General features: G+C 42.3%; 2 protein-coding genes across 2 annotated transcripts; both read left to right on the top strand.

Annotated features, from left to right (window-relative positions):
* Nucleotides 1-221: 221 nt before the first annotated feature.
* Nucleotides 222-13408, top strand: LOC135243802 (fascin-2-like). The gene is made up of 6 exons (XM_064315856.1): nucleotides 222-972; nucleotides 1115-1968; nucleotides 8710-8866; nucleotides 10376-10564; nucleotides 10806-10990; nucleotides 11279-13408. The coding sequence occupies exons 2-6, from the start codon at nucleotides 1146-1148 to the stop codon at nucleotides 11482-11484; spliced, it is 1560 nt and encodes a 519-aa protein (XP_064171926.1). The 5' UTR covers nucleotides 222-972; nucleotides 1115-1145; the 3' UTR covers nucleotides 11485-13408.
* A 4196-nt stretch (nucleotides 13409-17604) lies between these two features.
* On the top strand, nucleotides 17605-22703 carry LOC135243623 (baculoviral IAP repeat-containing protein 5-like). Its single transcript, XM_064315579.1, has 4 exons — nucleotides 17605-17856; nucleotides 18153-18262; nucleotides 18518-18635; nucleotides 22527-22703. The coding sequence occupies exons 1-4, from the start codon at nucleotides 17749-17751 to the stop codon at nucleotides 22614-22616; spliced, it is 426 nt and encodes a 141-aa protein (XP_064171649.1). The 5' UTR covers nucleotides 17605-17748; the 3' UTR covers nucleotides 22617-22703.
* The last annotated feature ends 1061 nt before the right edge of the window (nucleotides 22704-23764 follow it).

Raw genomic sequence — 23764 nt, 5'->3', positions numbered from 1 at the left:
CAGGGTATGGGCTCAGCTGGCATGGTTGCCTTGTGCATACACCAATATGGGTGTCCCATAGAGTTTTGGCATTGCATCATGAAGCGTAGTGCCAGGGAAGCAGCCTGCCAGCTGCAGCTATTACTATTGTTGATGCAGAGTGAGAAGCAATCTGGCTCCCTGCCCAACCCTTAATGGAGAAAAGTAGTCTGAGATGAGGGGAATAATGGTGGAAAACAGAGATGAAGAGATACTGAACAGGAGCAAAGGGGGAGGGAATCCAGACCAAGCGGTATTGCACCGGACTGAAACTGACATTTTTCCAAAAAGGAAAGGGATGGAAAGATATAAGAAGAGGAGGAAGAAGTTTGTGTGTAGAGAGAAGGGAGCAAACCTCTTCTAATTACCATGGCAATGAAAAGTCTAGTGTGTCTAAAAGTCTTGAAAAGAGACTCTTCCTCATGGTCTCCATTTGTTAACCTACGGCTAATCGCTGAGAAAGGTGGGGGGACAAAACATGACCTTAAGTAAAACAAAATACAAACTGAGTTTATATTGTGGTAGCAGTTTTGCATTTTTTTTTTGCATAGGGAGGGAGAGAGAGAGTGAGGGAGAGATGGAAAGAGGGAAAGAGCCGATTAAGGGAAGAGTTTATTATCATAGTTAAAACAAACAGACAGCGAGGGAGTGAGGAGGTTAGCCGTGTGCTATTGGTGTGACGTCAGTAGCTTGGGTTGAGGTGCTGTGTCCTGCTGATTTTAATCCATGCTGATTAGGAAACAGAAAAAAAAGCAAGCTTGTGTTCGGGCTCTCCAGGGAGAGACCAGCGTAGAGTTTTCACTGGAAGGAGCAGAAAAGGGAGGAAATTGTTTTTTTTTTTTGTTTTTTTTTTAAAGTCACAGCAAATCGACAGCCTCAATCAGACCACGAAAATACCCTGGGGAAAAAGGAAAACAGAGAACTCCAACAGAGGAAAACAAAGACTTAAGACTTGTGAGTACATTACAGGATTTGTCTTCTTATATGAGTGCGAAAGGGAAGCTGTTTTCAGTTACGGTTTTCCTCTCTCGCTCGACTAATTCTCCCGCTCACCTTTTCATCCTAACCCTCCCTCCTCACCATCTGCGCCTCTCAGCCCAAACCTCGCCGTTCGAAGGTCAGTCAGAATGCCCACGAATGGGACCAGCGACGCTCTGAAGCTCCAGTTCGGGCTCGTCAACCAGGAGAACCGCTACCTGACGGCGGAGGCGTTCGGCTTCAAAGTCAACGCCTCGGCAACCAGCATGAAGAAGAAGCAGATCTGGACTCTGGAGCAGGAGGAGCAGGACGGCCAGGCGGTTTACCTGCGCAGCCACCTGGGCCGCTACCTGGCCTCCGACAAGGACGGCAGGGTCACCTGCGGGGCGGAGGAGCCGGAGCCCGACTGCCGCTTCCTGGTCGCGGCGCAGTCGGACGGCCGCTGGGCCCTGCAGTCCGAGTCCCACCAGCGCTACTTCGGCGGCTCCGAGGACCGCCTGTCCTGCTTCGCCCAGACCGTCGGGGAGGCGGAGCTGTGGGCCGTCCACCTGGCCCTCCACCCGCAGGCCAGCCTGCTGAGCGTCAGCCGCAGGCGCTACGCCCGCCTCTCCGCCCAGGAGGACGAGATATCCGTGGACAGCAACATCCCCTGGGGCGTGGACTCCCTGCTCACGCTGGTCTACCTGGACGGCAAGTACTGCCTGAAGACCCGCGACAGCCGCTTCCTCGGCCACGACGGCAGGCTGCTGGAGGAGGGCGGCCCCTCCGCCGCCTACACCCTGGAGTTCAAGTCCGGGAAGCTGGCCTTCAAGGACTGCGAGGGGAAGTACCTGGCGCCCACCGGCCCCACCGGGACGCTGCGGTCCGGCCGCTGCTCCAAGCCGGGCAAGGACGAGCTCTTCGACCTGGAGGAGAGCCACCCGCAGGTGGTGTTCCAGGCCACTAACAACAGATTTGTCTCCATCCGGCAAGGTAATTGACTCAGCCGAACCACCGGGCCCAATCCTTCCTGCTGCATGTAACCCTGAGTACCTCCTCCGCACACACACACACACACACACTCATACTCACACACACCATACACACACACACTCTTACTCACACACACACACACACACACACACACACACTCATACTCACACACACGCATACACACACACACTCTTACTCACACACACACAAACCTATAAATTTGTCTCCAATATAGCTAGGCATCTCTTTCCCAGCCATCTGTCTTGTCTGTTCAGTTCAGAGACAAGTACATCGGTGAGGTCCTGCTCATCAGTGAGGCCATGCCACAAGAATAGGACAGAAAACAACCTCAGTAATGGGCTGAATGCTGTTTGCATGCATGCACTCACACACAAGCAGCCTCACACACACACTCGCACAAACGAAAATCCTTTCCCCTTACGCTCAACACTCAGGACACGGTGACAATGTGCAACACCGGTAATTAAGCTGATGTAGATTTAGGACTTTCCAATTAAATCATTTTTTGAATGACCCTGAGCTTTGTGTTGAAAAGGTTATAGGAGACCTCTCAGGGTGGAGAATCCTGATAATTGGCTCAACTGTCTGCTGAAAGTGAGAATGAGTCATGTGATGCAAATGGGTCACAGTTGCCAAATTGAATATCATGGGTTTGTGTGTGTGCTGGAGGGGGTGTGATACGTGGTGTAATGTTTTTTAATCAAGTTTGGTGCCTGGTTTTCATACTTCGTCCTGTTGTTTCTAGAGCAACATGCTTTCCCTTGTAGCCGATCTCTGTGTGGTCTCTGCAGGTCCTTGTTCTGTCCTTTGTCTTTGACATGCAGTGTTCACAGTGTCTTTTCTGTGAAGAACGTATTGCTCTGGTCTGTGTGCAGTGGCTTGTGAGATGGGTCTGTGCTGTGGTCTCTGTGCTTTGGTCTGTGTGATGGAGCTGTGCTGTGGTCTGTGTGCTTTGGTCTGTCTGATGGAGCTGTGTTGTGGTCTGTGTGTTGCAGTCTGTATGCTGTGGTCTGTGTGATGGAGATGTGCTGTGGTCTGTGTGTTGCAGTCTGTATGCTGTAGCCTGAGTGGTGGCACTGTGCTGTGGTCTGTGTGCTTTGGTTCGTGTGTTGCAGTCTGTATGCTGTAGCCTGAGTGGTGGCACTGTGCTGTGGTCTGTGTGAATGGCTGAATGAGAATGATTCGGAAGTACATGAGGACAGAGTAAGTCTGGAATGTATGTAGGCAACTCATAATCAAAGTTAAAAGAGGGAAAACATTCTAAAAAAGCATTCCCTTAGTTAGTTTTTACGCCATTTGGTAATGTGACATCCGTGATTATAGTCTCAGCGCATACTGCACTGCTGATTGTAGCTGTCCCTAATAACACCGCTTCAAGAAAACCTGTAGAATTCCTCTGCTCTGCCTTGCACCTTGTATGTATGTGTTTGTGTGTGTGTGTGTGTGTGTGTGTGTGCGTGTGCGTTTGTGTGTGTATGCGCGTGTGTGTGCGCGCGCCTGCATACGCACACAGTTGAGCGCTCTTGTGGAGAATTGCTTCGCGATTTCTGTTCAGTAATTCGGTGTCATTTTCCACCCAGTGCACGCTGCTCCCATTTTAATTTGCTGCAACAAAATGCACTGCATTAAAATACAGTTCCAGACCCACTCGAAACGTTCTTGCAGGGTCTTGGGAACTTCTGCTTACTGATAATGAAGTGTGGAGTTATTGCAGCTTTCGGGCCTTGCAGGGTTGTTCATGAGGTCTTTGGAAACATGTAGGAGGAGGGGGCAGGAGTCCATAGACAGGGGGGAGTCTACAGAAGTCAATCAGTCAATGTGAAGTGAAGCTAACAGCTCCAGAGGCTCCAGATAACTGTGACATTGAGACAAGATAATAGTGTACCACCATTCAGTTGTTTCGGCTGCTGTTGAGAGAGAAGGGACGTTAATTTCAGCCATAAATATTGAAGACTATGCAGAATTGTGGCAATTGCATCCTAATTAGGAACAAGAGCTTTAGCTACCGGTCCATTTTCAAAACCGAGAACTGGAAATCAAGTTAATTTTGGTGATTTCTGAACACAACATAAATTATATGTGTAAATTATACTTTAATCTGGACCTTTCAAGCTGGTAAAACTCTGATACTATGGAGTCCAGAGATGTTTACATTGTGTTTTGAGTTAAAATGAAGAAACTGAACACAGTTACAGAGCCCCTGCTCTGATACAGCACACAGCAACAGGAGTACTACAACATGCTGGGCTCTTAACCGCTCTAAAATGGCTGACCTGCTCCCCCGCAGGGTCCTGCTGAAATGGAGCATTTTCGTACCGAAACATTTTTGAGGAACAACTAGGGCAAAGCTGATTATAGGGCCCTGCGGGGCGGATTTGCGTTCACCGCCAGGGGACTTAACGAGGGAGCAAGTGGGAGAGTGAGCAGTTTGGGGTGGGGGATTACCTTGGTAACTGGATTAAAGGGATGCATGAGAGATATTTCTGTGGGGTCTAATTTGGGCATGGGGCAGACACAATCTGTTACTTGTATATGTGCTTTCATTTGTATGATTTACCGGTTCACCTGATTGTGGAGTTGGCGATTGGGATTTTGTAGCTGTTAATCTCAGTCAGACTGTGCTTATTCTGTGTTTGTGCACACATTTGCATGCGAGAGTGAGCGTGCATGTATGTGTGTGTGTGTGTGAGAATGAGAATTCAGGTGTATGCATGTGTGTTTATGCATCAGAGAGTGAGTGAGTGGGTATGGGGGTCTGTGTGTGTGTCTGTATCTGCACATGTGTGTGACTGAGTACGTGTGTGTGTGTGTATGTGCGTTTTTGTGTTTGTGTGTGTGTGTAGGGGTGCGAGTGCATGCATGTGTGTGTGTGTGTGTGCATGTTTGCGTGTGTGTGCGTGTGTGTGTGTGTGTGTGTTTAGCTCATTTCTCTTTATTTTAGTCGTAGTGCCGAACATTCATGTGTGCGTCATATTTTCTGCTTGCTCTGTCTGCATGTTGCTTTTGTGTAGCCCTGAATGGTGATTTGTTGTCTCTTAATTGGGGTTGGGGTCAGGGTGGCGGAGCAGTAAAGCCTAGGTACAGCTCATATTGTGAATCTGAATCCAGGGGGCCCGCCTGACCGTCACGCTGTGCGACGGCCGTGACCTCGGCCGCGCCGCGTTTCAGCCCGAACCGCTGGTCACAGAGCGCAGTGACGCGCTGAGACTGAAAACGCGTTCCCCTCGTTCTCTCGGTCCAGTTTTAAGGAGCATGTCGAGAGGAACGCAAAGCAAAAGCATCTTCTCAGCCATTCATTTCAATAAAAGCAAACAGATGATTAAGCTCTGCATGATTAAGCTGAGACGAATTATAATCCCTGCAGTGCTCCATGCGCTGATTAAAGCTCATTCAGTTTAAAGTGCCCAATTAACCCAGTTTAGAGACTTAGGATTTGTTTGTCAGGCTTACACATATGTTGACTCTTTTTGCATACATGCATACATACAACCATGCACGAAAATCTGGATATCAAATGTAAATGGGATTGTTAAAGTTTAAGCTTCATTCAGAACAACTGAACAAACCCTACATGCCAACCAGATCCCTCCGTTCTGCTACCTCAGGACGCCTAGCACCTCCCCCTCTTCGCACCTGCACTTCCAGAACACGTCTCCTGTCTGTTCTGGCCCCACGATGGTAGAATGACCTCCCTGTGGAGGTCAGAACAGCTGAGACATTGACCCATTTCAAACGACGACTGAAGACCCACCTCTTCAGGCTGCACCTCTCCCCATCCCTCCCTTCCCCCCCTGTAAATGACTAAACTTAGGGGTGTAACTAGGCAGCTGTTTAATAGGTGACTTAGTTGATGCGCCAGTCTTAACGACTACTTGTATTTTTATTTATTTTTATTTTTCCATAGATTGCGTTGTTGCCGTTCTCGTTGTTAGTGTTAATCAGTTTAACCACCAGGGTCCAAGTTGAACTATGCGGTTGTTCCCTGTACTTGGACCGGTACTTCTCTCTAGGGGTTTCGTCATACTTGTTCCTGGTTATGGTTATACACTTTGTTGTACGTCGCTCTGGATAAGAGCGTCTGCCAAATGCCTGTAATGTAATGTAATAAGCAATCAAATTCTCCAAACAATTATTTTATTCATTATTTTCACAATCTTAAATCAAAAGTTGTTCAAAGGGGCAGTTCACCTAAAATTGAAATTAAGCTATTTCTTACTCATTTACCCAGATTACTATCTATCAATTCAGATAGTTTTTCCTGAGATTTGACAGGTTTTCCACTGCTTCTCACCCTGATGCAATGGAGCAGCTGATGAACTTTGGCAGAAGAAGTAGTTCTTGGTGAAACCGTGCACAAATTACACTGTGTTGGTGTTTGTGAGTAACCGCAACGTTATATTTGGAAAGAGCCGTTGCTGTGGAGTTTTTCAAATGTAAATTTACGGTGCATTGCGCTCCACAACTGCATGGGTCTGTTGAGGTCCATTGTATCAGGGGGAGCTGCAGCAGAAAACTTGTAAAATCTCAGTAAAACCTCCTGAATGGATAGATGGTACTCAGGTTAAGAGGAAGCATACCTTAATTTCATTTCTGGGTGAACTGTCCCTTTAATGCCTGCTCCCTAATCTCTTCAGAAAGATTTTTAAAGGTGAGGAAACAGCTATTTGTATTTTTTTCAGAAAGGTGGAAGGCAGAGAGGGTTACAGTTAGAGGTGAGATCACAGTACAGAAAATACCATAGCCGGCAATAGAACCCAGGACCTCATGGGGGGGGATCTAAATACGATTTCAGCGTTGGCCTAAATCCTGCGCCATATGGTCTCCCTAAACTTAAAAAAAAAAAAGTTCTTAATGGGTAAGAATATACATTGAGCTCCATAACGCTTGGGAGAAAGACTTATTTTTTTGATTTGTACTCCGCAATTATAGATTTGTAATGAAATAATTCACATGGTTAAAGTCTAACTCTGCTTTTATTTAAGGGTATTCTATACATTCTGGTTTTACCATGTAGAAACTACAGCACATTTTTTATAAATAACTACAGACTACAGTAGATGCTGAAAGCTCTCTAATACCTGCACTATGGAAGCAATTGAACACACCTGACTAGTCAGAAACACCTGTGAAGCCATTTGTCACTCACATTACAGTGCCTAGAAATGGGGGGACTATGAAGAACAAGTGCTATAAATTCTACATGGTGAACCCAAAATGTATACAAATACCCTTTAATAAAAGCTGACAACCTGTACTTCAAACACTCGTGAATTGTTTGATTGCAAATCTAAAATTGTGAAGTTTAAGAGCCAAATTAAGATAAGAAATATGTATTCGTCCAAAACATTGGGGAGTTCACTGTATTTGTCAGAACTTACATTACAGTATAAGAAGTGCCTTTCAAGGCCGAAGCCGATGGATGTGTGCTGCCTGTAGGCCACTTTGGATAAACGCGCCTGCTGTGAATGCAAATGGATGCATGGAGCCATGGGTTATCCAGGCTGCCATCTTACCACTGCCGTAATTGCTGTCTGAGCAGGAGCTAAAACAGCCATCACTTCCACTGTCCACCATTAATCCAGAGCCATCATATTTCACCCTCCCTCTCTATCCTCAGTTATTTGATCCTTAGCAATCTCAAGTCACTTTAAAATAAAAAACACTCAGAGTGAAATGCCTGGTTTTCAGTGAGAGTGTTTCCGAAGCAAAGATAGAGCGTAGGCTTTTATATTTATCATAGACCTGTTTCCTTTCTCAAGGATTAAGTTCATTTCAAGCATTTAAATATGTTTTTTTAACCTGATAGAATTTCATGTGACAATGTTTTTTGTGCACAGTCAGTGCACAATCAATTGGTGTTGTGTTTAACACTGATCTCCAATCGTTGTCAGGAAGACAACAATTGAACATGAGCTAGGTCAGGTTCTCTGCAATCCTAGTCATGGGCCAGCACAGTGTATTTGGGATTTCAGGGCTTCTGGTTGGGGGGAAACGATGAAACATCATTCTAAGGACCCTGTGACTCATTGGATGGTGCTTTAATATGTTGCCAAAGGCCCTGTGTTTGGAAGACATTTTAGCGAGTTTCTAATGCCCTTGTGGCTCATTGGAAGGTACTTTAGCATGTTTCTAATAGCCCTTTGGCTCAGTAGAAGATATTTTTCCTTGTTTATTGGGCCCCGAGGATTAGCAAAAGGTATTTGAGCGTATTTCTAAGGGTCTGGGGTGGGAATTGCTGGGAGATGTCCAAGCATACATTTGCGCTGGAAGTTTAAATCTCTCGTCATATTGGTACACACAAAAAAATCTTACACAAACATCAATGCAGATGCACACAATCACATACATGCCAATATGCTCATATGGTCCATACATGCACTAATTGTCTTCCACACACACACACACACACACACACACACATACAGCTATGAACATACGTACAGTCGACGCACATTCATATAAACATGCCCTCATCAGAAAAAACATACTGTAACACATTTACAAATAAAACAAAATCACAAAAGAATTGCGAGCAGTTCAGACACCCGCACACAGATAAAATAAAATAATGATAATTGGCAGATGACAGATGGCTCAGCAAAGCTGTGTGTTGAGCAAAGGAATGAGAGTATGTGACTGTATCACTCTTGTTTTGTGTGTGCACACCTGCATGAATGTGTCTGTGCGCGTTTGCATGAATGTGTGTGTGGGTGCGTTCAGGGGTGAGCCTCGCAGCCAATCAGGACGATGAGACTGACATGGAGACCTTCCAAATGGAGATTGACAAGGAGACCAGGAAGTGCATGCTGAGGACCAATGGGGGAACGTACTGGACACTGGTCTCCCATGGGGGCATTGAGTCTACAGCCACAGAAGTGTGAGAGAGCACTACACACCACCACCCCCCCACCCCCCCACCCCCCATTATCCCAAAAACCGGGGGCCACTTTTTCATGCTTTCTCCCCTTTTTTTCCTCCCAATATCTTATACACAATCAGCTCTGAGGGCCCATGAGAAATTATTATCCAAAAGCTGCTGCAGTTTCAGATATCGACCTGAGGAGGGTGCAGACTATTGTGTGCTCTCCTCCAAAGCCCGTGATGTCATCCACCTTTCTTACCGCAGCTCTGATGCTAAATTTTATCGCCTGACCCCTGTACAGCGGATCAATGACAATTCTTACATATAGAACTGACTTCAGTAACGTATAAGCACTATTTTTTATTTTTAACCCATGCATCAGACACATATCTGGGATTAAAGCATGAGCTTTGCCAACACGTTTCACCTGAACACCCTTTAGGCAGGCAACATTTGGACCTGCAATCTTTTTTTCCCTGCTGGGTTTGAATACCAAATCGCTCCGTAGGCCCATCCCCTTTGCATCTACATCCTCCGTCAGCACACAAGAGCGCATGCTAGCTTTTTATTTGTCTGTTTGGTTTAAGTTACAATTACTGATTATAAATCGACCCCTGCGACTTCTTGGTGATCCCGTATTTTTGACTAACAGAAGTAACACTGATTTTCTCCACTACTGTTCATCACTCTGGATAAGAGTGTTTGCCAAATGGCTGTAATGTAATGTACTGTATGATGAGGCAAAGAATGCCCTGCCAAACGAATCTCTCCCTTGCTGGGCAATGATACCACCGATTACGTATTTCCTTTCTGGCATAGTCAGGACTTGATTATGGACCTTGGGGAATGTCTTTGCACTGGAAGTGCTTTAGCCTGATTTGCCCGCTACATGAAACTGCCCCTCCACCTGGCGGCACGCCAGCATTCTTTCTTTGACTTTCTTGGCTTTTGGGCTGAGGTCACTGTGGCAGGTGACTCGATACTGCCCTCGTGAAATGTATTACATTGTTTTACATTGCTAAGTATCCAATCAGACTCATAGAATTTACATTCTATAGATTTTCCACGGGACAAAAGTGAATGTGACCATACATCTAGGCACCAGTTCCCCTTCTGAGGGCTAAAATGCACAGATCCATAGTGATCCTAACCCATTCCGCTTATATATGACACAGTAAGCTACGTCCAGTGATTCCTCTCCTCTTTGAGTCCACTTTCCTTTAAAACATGAAATGTCCACCAACAGCTAAAGCCCAGTATTAACTTGAAGCCCTTTTTTGGGAAAAATATATGAACACAGGGGCAAGGTTATCATCAGGTGAAGTCAAAAGTTCTTGTGGCTAATTGGAGTGAAGCAAATTGGAGGTTTCTCCTTTATTAAAATCAAATTACTGTTCATTCCCAGCTTGTGTTTGTGTGAATGCATAGCACCCCACTCATTTAGCCTCTATTCCTGTTTGCACCCCTGTACCCACCCCCCCCCACCCCCCCCGCACCCTTCGGACCCACCTTGCCCCCAACCAGGGCAGCCAACACCATGTTTGACATCGAGTGGCTGGGTCACAGGGTGGGTCTTCGTGCGAGCAACGGAAAGTACATCTGCACCAAGAAGAATGGACAGCTGGCCGCCGTCAGCGATGCAGTGGGGGAGGGCGTAGCCATTAACCAGTCCCCTAACTGCCCTCAGCGATGCAGTGGGGGAGGGCGTAGCCATTAACCAGTTCCCAAACATTTTTCCATCTCAGTACCCCCTAAAATATTAAAATGTATAATTTAAGTTGGTCACACTTTTACCAGTGATAGGAAAATGAGGCAAGGATTATTAGTCAAAGTTTTTAAAATATGGAAATGTATGAAATATGGAACCAGCCTGATTAAGCAGGAAAGCTTGTTTCCCAGGGCAAAAAAAAAAGGCATTCAGTCTGGTGTATTCCATATGTTTATCTTTCTGCTTTTCTCGCTCTCTCTCAGGTGAGGATGAGCAGTTTGTGCTGAAGTTGATAAACCGACCCATTCTTATACTGCGGGGGGAGGATGGCTTTGTGTGCCATCACAAGAATTCAAACACGCTCGATGCCAACCGCTCCGTCTATGATATCTTTGATTTGCTGTTCAATGACGGTGCCTACCACATCAAAGGTGAGTGCTGTGATGGCACCATTCTTAGGCCTCTGTTTTTATACTTACATAGCAGAGGCACAATTTGCTTCTTCCCCCCTATGTGTGATTCAGTACATTTCTGCCAAAATGAGAAACTCAGCAGACAGAATGTCAAAGGGTGCTTGAACCAGTCGCCTTGTCAACTGTTCTGATGATTTATTGTGGCTCATCTGACGGCATATCACGTAATGATTTGTGAGAAAGCCCCCCCCCCCCCCCATGATCAGTGTGAACTCTGACCCCCCTGACCTCTGGCTTGTTCCACAGGCGCCAGCGGAAAGTTCTGGTACATCTCCAGCAGCGGGTTGGTGTGTTCGGACGGGGACACGCCGGAGGACTTCTTCCTGGAGTTCCTGGAGCACGGTCGGGTGGGCATTAAGGGCAAGAGCGGCAAGTACGTGCGGGGCGACAAGGGCGGAACGCTGATGGGGGATGGCGAAACAGTGGATGCTGCCTCACTCTGGGAATACTGACCTCTTACTCGGCACCTGAGTGGGAGGGGGAGGGGGCCTGGCGGGGTAGGGGTCAGGATGTTAGCCACTCTCCCCCAACTCCAGGAAAACAGCTGAGAGGGTGAAACAACATGGACTTGGCAGTCCTGTCTTTACATATGAACAGCCGTGCGTAGTCAAGTTCAGACAACCGTTTTAGCACAACCACTAACTTGTGAAAACCGGTGAGATTCTCTAGAAGAACGATGCTTCCAGACAACCAGACGGGTCACACTTTGTTTTAAGCACCTGTCAATGCTGAGAGAAAGTACATATACATAAACAATGCTTCTCATGTATTACATAAATGCTAACTATATGTAATTTTTAAATGACAAATTGAAACATAAGGCAAGTGTAAGAATTTCAAAATGGCAGGCCATGTTTATTCCTGATTTACTATCTATGTATAAGAACTGCCTTTTAAAAGAGACCCTGCATAATTAATAATTATGTAATTATGCATCTATGCACCATTGACAACATAAACAGTCTTAAAATGCAGTGTGGCCCCTTTTATTACTGCTCTCTCTCATCAATGGTCTGAATGGGAAGGACCAGTCAAATGTTAGTCAAAAGGTTTCTGTACATGCCTGACCTTTACACCGACAAGGTCAATATGTTATGTAGTTTCGGTTTCTTGCTAGTTTCTTTTAACATCCTAAAAAATGAAGATGAAACCTCTGCTTGAATTCAGATGTAACCAGTTGGGTGAAAATATGTACCATTGAGATGTAGAAAGGGGGTCGACTGTTTGTTGGGAAGGGCAAAAAGCCAAAGAATTTGGCAGTGGAAACTACTGCAGCAAAGTATAACTGAAGGTTTTCACTTGAGGTTTTTGAAATCGCAAGGATTTTGCTTTCGTCATGATGTCAGATCAGGCATCAGTAATGACTAGCTCCTTCTGTGTAAAGCTGGACTCCTACAGTTGTAAAATATCAGAAATTTCCCCAGTAGTTTCCGGTAGAGGTAATGCTGTGTCCTGCCAAGGGGCCTTAAGAAATCTCCCATGATGCCCTCCAGCCAGTTCCTCCTTCCTGGTTTTCCTTTTGCCCAACCCTCTATTTTGCCAATCCTGATGAAATGGTGGTCTATAGTATGATGTAACTGAGGGTGTCGCAGTCGTAAATTTGTTAGGAACTCAATGTCATTGATCTAAAAATTGTCCTAAAGCAGGGGCTCCCAAACTAAGGACTCTGGGGGACCACAAGAGAAAATTACACAGAAATAAATAACACAGAGTGCTCTGCACTGCTTCCACTGCTTATGAATAGATCTCTGGGACTGATAAAGAGTCAGAAAAATGTCAAGAAATAAATTTAAAAAACAAAATAATAATAATAATAACCATAATTTTGTTTATTTTTGCACTTTTCAGAAATGACATATTTAGACATATTCAGATAAAGAAAAGCTTGTCTGTCTGACCCATCTTTGTATAATTATTCAGTATTTATATCAGATTAAGTAGCTCCGTGTCTTCTACAGATCTTGACATCCTGATTTAGACTTCCATGAAGCGGTCACTCCATTGCAGCCTGCTGTGTACGTTGGCTTAAGCTGTCAAACTTTAACAATTTTACTGAGACAGCCACCAGATGATCACTTTTGAGAGCTTGTGATGGACGTTTGGGAACCCCTGCTATAAGGGATGTGAGGTTTAGGACTGAACGCCTTGGTATCATTAACGCGAAACCCTTCAATCAGATTGCGAGGAGCTGTAGCCCAGGAAAAAGAGACTAGTACAGTATAGCATTGTTATAACATGGTCCATTATGACATTTAAGTTCGGGAGGGTATGTGTTTGGGTTTTTTTCCTTCGTTTTTTTTTTCAAAAATGATTTTCAAATGGATGATGATGATGATGATGATGATGATAAATAAAATAATCATCTTTCTCCAAAAACCCAAATGCTCATCTCTGTGTTGCTGTCTGTGCTTCAGAAAATAGCCACACAACTGTCAATCAGCGTACCCATCTGTCACTGTCTGTAAATTTAATCTTTACATTCAGTGTCTGATAATGAATTCTCTTGACTTAGTCCCTTGCAATCATAAGAAAGAACCTATACGGGAATAACAAAAGTTGTAATTGCTCACGTACCTGTTCTGACACGCTGAACCTTTAACTAAATTGTATTTTTGGGAAAAGCACAGATGTTCTGAGGATGTTTGTGTTTTGAGTCGGCTCCAGTCCTCGTGATCCCTATTTTTAGGAAGCAAATGCAGTCGGCAAATGCAAGTGCTAACAAAAAAAGGATGAAAATAATGACCTATTCTGCCCGAACCTCATTTACTGTGCTTTCACCACTTCAAAAAAAAAACAAAAAAAACAACAACAATAATCTGTGCATGCAGCAGCTGTGTTTGAGCCAGTCCTGGGTTTTTTGGTCTTGTCAAAACAGGACTCCATATATGGCTCACACGAGTAAACAAGTTTATTCACTATCTCAGCTTTTATTTTTAATTTGGAATAAGCACACCATGTAAAAAATAACACAATTTCTCATTGAAAAATGTAAAATAGGACTTACGTGGTGAAAAGAAAACAATAGTGAAAAGTAGAGTAGCAGACATTTCATTTGCTGTCATTCAACAGTGGTCGCCGACAGCACCTTGCTTACATACATTGTTTAATTAAAAATAAGTGTAGCATTGTCACGGCTTGGCTCAAGGGCCATGACAAAAAGGGAGATGCACACTGACGCATTTAAAAAGCGAATTCACATTTATTTAAAATGACCTAATTATACAAAAAAACAAGACAAACATGGGGTGTGAAAGTCAGCACTATCAGTAGTGTAGGTGAGTGGATGTATGAAAGGTATGCTGAAGCAATCTTGTATGGTGTAAAACCAAAAATGCAGCCAACCCCAAAACAGAAACCAAACAGTGGGGAGAGAGCTCTTCCTCAAACTGGAGACAGGCATCTTAATCTCTCTGGGAGCCCTGAACACATGTGCTCCCGATTGCACCAACGACCCTCTGCGACCCCCTGCTCTGCCCTTCAGGCACCTGTGAACAATACCACAATGAGCAGCATGGGCAGCAGAATAGGGGGTAGTCACAATCATCAATAGTTGAAAAATGGATGAAATCTGAACTGATTTTCCCTGCCCTGATCCTGGAGCACCACCATGTTCTCCACTGGGTCCTAGAGTGCCCAATAATTTGGGAAATGAGTGAAGACTGGATGTTTGAAAAAAAGTTGCTATTTATGGATATTAATAGGAAAAAGAGCCAAATAAGACAGCATTTGCATAACATGTACATCCAAATACACTATAAAGAGACAATTTAGGACAATTACAAAATTTTTAATAGTATGAAGATAGCTTTTTCCTACAGTCATTTAAGCTTCATAGAGATATTGTGAACCATTGTTATATTACCTCTTTAATGGAAAATAATTCCTCTCTGCAACCCAGTTTTTAAGGTCGTCCTCCATGTAAAATGAATAACTTAGTGAAGATGAGTTCTTTCAGTCACCTCTTATCACCTGATGTTGCATCCAACAGGTGGGTGATAGTGATGAAGGCTGGTGTGTAAGGACTGACCTTCTTGATTTATTCAATTATGTGTTTTGAATTGGTAGCAAATTGGCATGGCTATGATTTTTTTTATTACCAAGCACTAATAAATTAAGCCTGAATATGCTGAATGGTCATGCAAAAAACATTAGACAACAGTATAATTTGCTTTAACTGTACACTCAGTTCAGGCCTAGACAAGCTACATGGACAGTACGGTTTAAAAGGACGGTTCACATTGTGTGTGTGTGTGTGTGTGTGTGTGTGTGTGTGTGTGTGTTTTAGTATGTCCTCTATTGGTCCGGACAATTTTTTGAACAAAGAACGATATTGCAGACATTTAGAGAAGATTCTGACAACCTGCCAGCATACTTAAGTTTCAACTATCCCTTTAAATCCTACTGCCAAAGTTAGTGCTAGATTTGCAATTCTGCCAACTGTAATCAATGCAGCACATTACATAGGCAGGATATGTTTTTATTTGTTTTTTATTTTTTTTATTTTTTTTTACAGTAATTGAACAGTTAATTTCATGTAAGTGTCTAAGGTTCTTGGCACATGCAATCATTCCACAGTTGAATTGCATGCTCAAATACATAGTAAATATACATTATTATTTTTTAATAGTTTACCTTTTCAGATTGGCAAACATTCTGCATACCCTTACTGTGCCTCGAGAGCCCAATGAACTATAATTGGGTGAACAATTTTGAAGGGATCTGCTGCTCCAGCTGTTTTTCGGTGTTCCTGAAGAATGGATAGGGGATAAATATTTAAATAGAGCATTGTGCAAAAATAAATTAATAAATGCACAAAAAAAGAATTAAAACAGGAAGTAGCAAACTTACACAGAGATAAAATGCTTAATCACATCCATTATTACAAAACATATCCCAAGGACACCTATGGCAACATGTCCCCAGATGGCAAGCAGGTTCCAAGTGGACCCGGATTTGCCATTCTACATAGTAGTTTTTGGGCTTTAGCCATTAGCCTTAACTTACATTGCAACACTGAGACGGATAAGAGGTGTCATGCTGGTAGTGAAATTACCCAGAGGGCTCTGCGCTGCTCTCCTTGCTTATGAATATGCCCCTGACGCTGCAAAAACCTTTAAATGGAGTGGATCTTTGGGGGGGACAGATAAAGCATTTTAATCCAGGTTAGTGCATCTTTAACAGCGGCTTCTGGTGCACAGGTTTCCTAATGCCCAGACTGCAGCCAGAGAGGACATAACGAGTGGTGTCAGTAGCGATGAGTACAATCCACCCTGCCTCAGCCAGTGGATGAGAAGTGCATTTACTTTGCCCACGCCCTTATGTTGTGGCGCATTGCCTGCCAGTGCCATTTTTACATATACATACACGGAGATCCATTCTCCCAGTGTAAAGTTTTCTGGGTAATGTAAACGTAGTGCCCTCTGTTGGAAAGTACAGTATATTGGCAGGGGCACAACAGAGGTGGTTTGTGTTGTTTCACCTGAGAAAAATTCACCTGTTTGAATATGCCACGTCATAGTGATTTTCCATGATAAAAATCAACTGAGCTGTCTCAGATTTAATTTTTAAATTGGGTCTGCAGCAATAATGGCAAATACTGTACTATGGTTTAGGAATTCAGGGCCACTTACTCTTCCTCTGGTATTGTGGTTTGATTTGGAGCAAAGTACCACAGAAACTGTGTATGATGTGTTGGTTATGTTTGTATTTGTTTTGTGTATTCTCTGTCTTCACAACACAAATAATGTATTACCTATAACACTAAAACTGATGAAGAGTCTTCACAGGCTTTTGCTGGTGGCATGAAGACTGGTCTGGTGAGCAGAAAGAACAGGTTTCTGGGTGAGCATACCTTTTTTCTCCTGTCATTAAAAAAATGAATAAATTGTCATGATTGTTCATTAATCTATGTTGTCATCATGAATTTTCTGCATGGGGTAATCATTTTTGGATATATACCGACAGATCTACATGAAAAATGTGAATATGGTTTGTGTACTCAGTCACTGTAACTTATATGAAGCCAGCTGAATTATCCTAGTATCAAGGCAAATTTAGCCTCTTGTATTTTGGTAAGTGTTAAATCTCCTGATGAATTCACTAAGCTTATCTTTACGATTTTCCATTCAATATGCAATGTATAATAGGAAATAGATCAGTTGTCTGACTATTTTGAAAGAATTTATCTAATGTTATACACATTAGACCTCATTCACGAAACATGCGTACGATCATATTTGATTGTAAACTGTGCATAAGAATGTTTCCACAAACTATTTATTTCTTGCTTGTATTTATTCATGGAAGTTTTATTATGCTAATCACATGAACAGGATTGCGCAGAAAATTTACAAACAGTAGGCATTCATCACCTCATACACCTGGGATGTGCACAAAAACAAAGGTTTGCACATGTTGGTTTTTCATAGGAAATTTTTAAGAACAAAAGTAAGTATAATTTAATAAAAGTTTTGTGAATGACGCCCATGGATTAAATAAAACATTTTTTAAGTTTGGCCAACCGTAGAGTACAGAATACATAGAAACTACAAGACTACATTTCCCACAATGCAACGACTTGGTTGTGTTGTTTTTGCGCGCTGAAATTTAAACAGTGAACAAACTCCTAGCATTAACCGTCTGAGTTGCATGCTCAATAAATTACAGAAAACGCAACATATGATACTTAATTAGTATATGATAAAACAACATAAAACATGGAACCAGTCAACGCGGAACACACAAAAATGTATTTTTATGAAAACAGACTACAAACATATTCAGGCTGGCCGTTTGAAGAGGGCTGCGCATGCACTCCTGAAAATGTAAGTAACTTAGCTAGAACCTAGCTACTGCTTGGCCTAGCTTCTTTACGTGTACTTGAGCATTATAACGTTGTAGACATTTAACGGTATAGGCATGTAATCTTGTAAATTGAAGTCTGGCATTTAGACTACAGAAAACTTAGCTAAACTAAACTAATTACATTGTAGTTTTCGTTAGCTGTAATTAGCTTTTTAATCAAGAATTTTCCCTCTGTCTTCGTTTGCCTGCGACTGCGAGCCAGATCGCTAGCTTATCTCTTGTGTGACATCCGTGTTGTGATATCGCCTTCTCGTAGATGGCCAAAGCTGGGTTCATCCACACACCTTCAGAAAACAGCCCAGACATTGCGATGTGTTTTTATTGCTACAAGGAACTGGAGGGGTGGGAACCGCAGGATGACCCAGAGTAAGCTGTTTCTGTAACTAATAATAGATAACATTTGTTGATACAGTAACGTTAATTGCATTATGTTTTATATTAGATATGCATTAGACTTAGTTTAGATGGCTAACTTTGCTATCTGTATTTTCTATGATTTAGCTATACTTGCTAGGTATATTAAAGGATGTGTAGCACCTATATTCGTAAGGAAACCAAGATGTGCTTGATACATTTAAAAAAAAAATTTTTTTTTACCGAATCTTAATTTGTTTGTGTTAGGAAAGAGCACAAATCGCACTCCCCTTTGTGCGCGTTCATCTTGCTAAAGAAGAGCGTGAACGAGCTAACTGTGGAGGAGATTCTCAAGCTTCAGAAAGAAAGGCAGAAATTTCTGATTGTAAGTACACGCTGTATAACAGAAGCTGTTCAGAAGTGCATTTTCTTGCTTTAAAAGATTCTAGCGGGTCTTTGTACATCTTGAAAGTGCTCGATTTTGCATGCGGGAATTTAGGGTTATAAACCGTGATTTAATTTTGCACAGTTTTTGAAACTTACTTTTCTGTTGCTTTATGGATTTCTTGATGCATAGTTCTTAATTTGTCACGAAGAAACGCTGGTATTCTTTCTTTTTTTTTTTCTTTTTTTTTGAAAGTCGATCCATAATTTTCACGCACTCAAAGCATTGCTCATTTCCATCTGTATCAAAGGCTTTCTGAGCTGTGGTTAATTATGGTTAGTCATGATTCACTCTTCTCTTGGCATCCATTGCGGGATTTTTGCTCTTGTGTTCAAATTGAATGTGAATCTACCTGGGTATCATTTGAAAGACCATTGCTTGCCAAGCAACATACTTCAGTTTGGTTCTTATTTTAAACTAATATAAATATGCAACTCATTTTAGCTTTAAAACTTTCTATTTGAGCATATGAGGTTTGAATATAAAAATGTAAGTTGATAAAAATGAATGTAGAGAAAATTGTCCACGGATCTGAATACTTTTGCAAGGCACTTCTAGTTGAGTACAGCCTTTACTAGACAAAAAACCTTCCACTGTCTGCTAATTGCTGGACTCTGCTAATAACTGTAACTCACAGAGAAAGGAAAATGATTTTGAATCTGGGTCATGAAAGAGTCTCTGACAAGTCCAATCCCAAGGTTCAGCTCAAAGCAGTGCTTAAGCAGTTAAATCATGCTGCGGTGCTCAGAATATTAGGGATGCATGTTAATATTGGGCTTGTATCTTCTACTTTATATTATGGTTCAAAACAAATTTATATCAGCCCAATTCCATGATTGTGGGCGATATGATCCAAGATGCATGTACCAGTGCATTTGATGCTCCACTGATGCTGTAAATTAAGTGAAACGTTCAGGCTCAGAAAGTAGCCTAATCAGTCATCTGAATCTGCATTGTTCATTTTTAATTTACCATTATTGTCCAAACAGCTATACTGAGACTGAGTACCGCTCAAATACTGCTCTCAAAAACAAATCCTGGTTGACACTGTTATCCCCAGAATCTCCATATTGTGGGTTTAAAAAATTTGCGAATTTTTATTGTGTTCCTTCAGTTACTTTTACTGTTCACATTAAGCGACTGTTATTGTACTCAGTTATGTTTTTCTTGATATTTTGTTTTGAAAACTTTTTTCAAAAATCTCAGACCCATGTGTATTAGGATTTGGACATTTATTCACGTATAATAGTGAATATTTTTTGGGGGAAAATACAAATAAAAAGCTCATTCTAGATATTGTGGCATGTTTTGGTTAAAATAGTCCCATTTAATGTAAATCCAGTTGAATTTTAACCCTGCACTTTGCATTCTTAAATCGCATGTGCAGTGCACTGTTGCATCACATGCACAGATAATTCTCAGAGTCCCATTTAATTCGAATTAAGTAGAAATTCAACTCTGCTTAAACAGCGCTTTATCCCATCAGAGGGAATGCATTATTCAGTGTTCCTTTTCTTGTTGTTCTGTGAAAGAATCCCATATAAAAAGTAAACTCATTTAAAGTTCAATTCAGAATTAAATTGTCCATTTGTCCATTTTCTATCAGTATGTTTTGCAACTATGTCTGCTTATAACGTAAAAGGTTTATGTTTCTATATGCGCGCGACATAGATAATGCAGCCGGCGCAGATATCCCCCACAAGCTCCCCACCCATCATCTGAGACGCCTCCTTAGGATTGTCACCTAGCTGTCTCTAATTTGATCAACTTGAAGATTGACTGACTGACCATGCTGGTCATTTACCTACACCCTGAGCTGACCAGAGGAGGATAGGTTCCCCCTTCACTGTGGTTGCTTTCAAGGTTTATTCCTATCTGTTACCGGGGAGATTTTCCTTGCCACTTGTTGCCTTCGACTTGCTCCTGTGGGGTTTTTGGCCAGGGTTGTCTGTGAAGCGTAGTAGTGTGACAGTTGCTCGTGAAATGTGCTATATAAATAAAATTTGATTTGACTTGAGTTTCCCATTTATTCCTGTTAATCCCTATATATGCCTGTTAATTCCCATGGAAATTCTCTACCGCTGAACATTCTCATACTTTAGCAGCCCTCGTTGCGATATGCATTTTATCAGTAGCTGTTTGACAATACGCAAGCCTGTCCTCTACCAGTGGGAACTTTCAGATTTAATCCTGACCTTGTGGCAATGAGGTTTAAATTCAAATGTGTATGGCTGATTGTAGAGTCTAGTTTTATTTAAAACATAAGAATGCATCTACAACAGGCTGTTGAGCCTACCTTGGCCTGACGTACCTACAAACCAGAGATTATTCAGAACGGTGTCAAGCCTGGACTTGAAACGCAAGCCGAGGGATTCTGCTTGTACTACATGAAACAGCAAGCCATTCAGTGCATTCACCACTGTGTGAAAATAAATAATACTTCCTGATATCCTATGCCCCTTTGTCTTACTAACGGAACACAACCTGAAGAATTACTTTTTTTGGTCCCTTAGTTCACTTTGTTCATTTTTTTGTTGTGTGTGTGTGTGTGTGTGTGTGAAATGAACATTTTAATAATATCCATACCCTCATTTTATTTGCATTAATCTATAGGAGCACTGTATTATTGTAAATAATTTATGATTCAGTTATATTTTCTTCTTGTGATTAGGTGGTTTACTGCTTACAAGCCTGATTTACTTAAGTCTGGCAGCTGATTGCAGGTCAGAGCACTCAGCAAGGTAAAACAAAGTGGTTTGATTGTTTCTAGATGAATTTAGTTTGTGTGATAACTAACAACTACGAACACTGAAATACAAAGCTTAGTCTAAAAGAGAGAATGTGTAAATAAAGAATATTTGCTTTACGCAGTTCCTGAAGGTACCACCCTCAATGGAAATAGCCTCTGGAAGTGTAATATGGCTGGGGAAAAAAAGATATACACAAGGTTCTAATTTGGAGAGGTTTGGTGCCATTTGGAGAGGTTTTGGGGACATTTGGGCTCACCTTGTCCAATAGGAAAACATGACAAATTTCACTGCTTTGTTCAACCCACTCCAAACTTTTATCCTGGTGTTGCATACATCCTGGGGTATGATTGAAAAAAGAAATCTGGTTCTGCCCAATATCAGAAGTACATACACACGACAGAATAAAGAAAATACAAAACAATTTTGGTATTTATTTGTTGTTTCCCAGAATAAATGTGTCCTTAAAATGATTTGGTCATTTTGGTTTAACTGTGCTCTTAAATTCAAGCTTCGAACCATGTATGAAATATAATATTGGAGGTAATCGGGTTTATTTAAGATGGGGGGGGGGGGGGGTTCTTGCAAAAAGCCCTGGGTTTTAAGTGGGAAGAAAGGCTTTTAAACCACCGAGGAAGGTTCATTAGGCACAGTTATTTGGGGGCCTCTCCTATCTCGTAGTTGATGGCCAGTCAGTTGGCCAATAGGGGGCAGCCTTCCCACAGAAGTTGAAAGCCAACACCCAGAAGCAGTTGCACTATTTTCCTTAAAGTTTCAATGCCGCTTAATGCAAGACGTGAAGGGAATTTCTATTATCTATTATTTTTGGTTATTTTTCAAACTGGCAGTGCCGGTCACTGGGTCAATTTCCAGTTTAACTGTTTAAATGAAGACTTGTTCATAAAGTTCTCCCTTTAAAAATTAAGGTTCCTTTTCATGATGAATCTGTCCTCTGATTTATTCATAGACTAAACTAAATAGAGCAACATGTTTGAGCACAAACACGATTGTCTCGATTGTAGAAAACGTTAAAACAATACGTGCAACAAAAAAAAAAAAAACCTTGCTTTTTTCTGTCTTGCAGAAGAAGACCTGCAATCAAGTCATTGAGAAATTTGAGGAAGCGGCTAAGTCCAGAAGAGCAGAGATAATCAAAACGGCCCTCGAAGGGTGAACAAATTGGGGGAGGGTTAAGGGGAGCGATGAACGGCATGGATTTTCTCCTGTGATTAAAGTTTTTTTAATTGTTCTTAAACCTTCAGTCGCCTCCGATGCGTTCCTCCTATGGATATTTCCCCTTCTCCACGCTACCTCAAGCCGCACTGTACCAGGCAGCGATAGGCTGGTTTGTACACGGGAGCCGCAGGGCCATTGCAGCCTCTCATGATTGTTTCAATACTGTCATCACCCTCATCTGTTGCACTCGTCGCGTTACCTTTGTTTACCAAGGTCAGTGTCACCTCAGGGGTACCTTCGAGAATTAACATCATTTCGGGGGCGGTGAGGAGGAGAGATTTTATGATGCGCATCTGTCTGATGCTTCCCCAAGGCATCAAGAGATGGATAAGGTTGATTTTATTTACTTAAGGTTAAGTAACCATCAGGTGTATCAGCGGTAGTCCACACAGTATTCCAAATTACACATTATTTCTTGCGATTTCAGGTCCTCGTTCAATTCATCACACTTTACTGGTAGTATAATGAAACACATTATTACAGAATAAATCTGAGTTCCAGTTCTGACAGTTGCGGAGTACAGGGAGCAAAAAAGAAAAAATATTTGCACATGCATAAATATTTTACTGAGTTCTACCATTATAAATGGAATTTAAGTATTTAACGCTTTAAACTTGCACACGAACCATTTGTATAGAGTTGTCTCTGCCATTGATTAATAATACTTTTGCTATTTTCGACAAACGTTTGAATAACCATGGTTTCCCACGCCTCGTGTACAACCTAGTTGTACACTTGGTTGTTTGTGTATGAGATACCATGATAACTGTTACCCTCTCTAAAACCTTTAGAATGTGGAAGCTAATTTACTGGTATGGCACTCGATTGCAGCATTTGGTCATAGGCGTAGGCTTAATTTCTATTCCGAGGGAGGAAAACTGTTGGACCGCCTAGTCTCGCGCGTCATGTCAGTTCTTACAAGGATAGTAGTTAGTCTAGGAATGAACTCATGAATATATTGGGGGTGATATGTCTCCCTTCCCTGCCCTTCTCCCTTCCAAACCTCGGTGTATGGATTTGGGGCTTAATTTCTTGGAAATGCCGGGGAACGTTTGCACGCTTGCATTTGACACGAGTCCAGTTCAA

This window comes from Anguilla rostrata, chromosome 17, assembly GCF_018555375.3.
Source record: "Anguilla rostrata isolate EN2019 chromosome 17, ASM1855537v3, whole genome shotgun sequence".
Classification (NCBI taxonomy): domain Eukaryota; kingdom Metazoa; phylum Chordata; class Actinopteri; order Anguilliformes; family Anguillidae; genus Anguilla; species Anguilla rostrata.
Note: the sequence above shows the minus strand (reverse complement) of the source record. Positions and strands in the feature narration are given on the sequence as shown.

Bases quoted from the DNA above. Each gene is read 5' to 3' on its own strand.
- LOC135243623 (XM_064315579.1), top strand. From the start codon at position 17,749: ATGGAACCAGTCAACGCGGAACACACAAAAATGTATTTTTATGAAAAC. The intron at 17,857-18,152 runs GTAAGTAACTTA...GCCTTCTCGTAG, and splicing joins GCGCATGCACTCCTGAAAAT to ATGGCCAAAGCTGGGTTCAT. The intron at 18,263-18,517 runs GTAAGCTGTTTC...TGTTTGTGTTAG, and splicing joins GAACCGCAGGATGACCCAGA to GAAAGAGCACAAATCGCACT.
- LOC135243802 (XM_064315856.1), top strand. From the start codon at position 1,146: ATGCCCACGAATGGGACCAGCGACGCTCTGAAGCTCCAGTTCGGGCTC. The intron at 1,969-8,709 runs GTAATTGACTCA...GGGTGCGTTCAG, and splicing joins ATTTGTCTCCATCCGGCAAG to GGGTGAGCCTCGCAGCCAAT. The intron at 10,565-10,805 runs TTAACCAGTTCC...ATCTTTCTGCTT, and splicing joins AGTGGGGGAGGGCGTAGCCA to TTCTCGCTCTCTCTCAGGTG.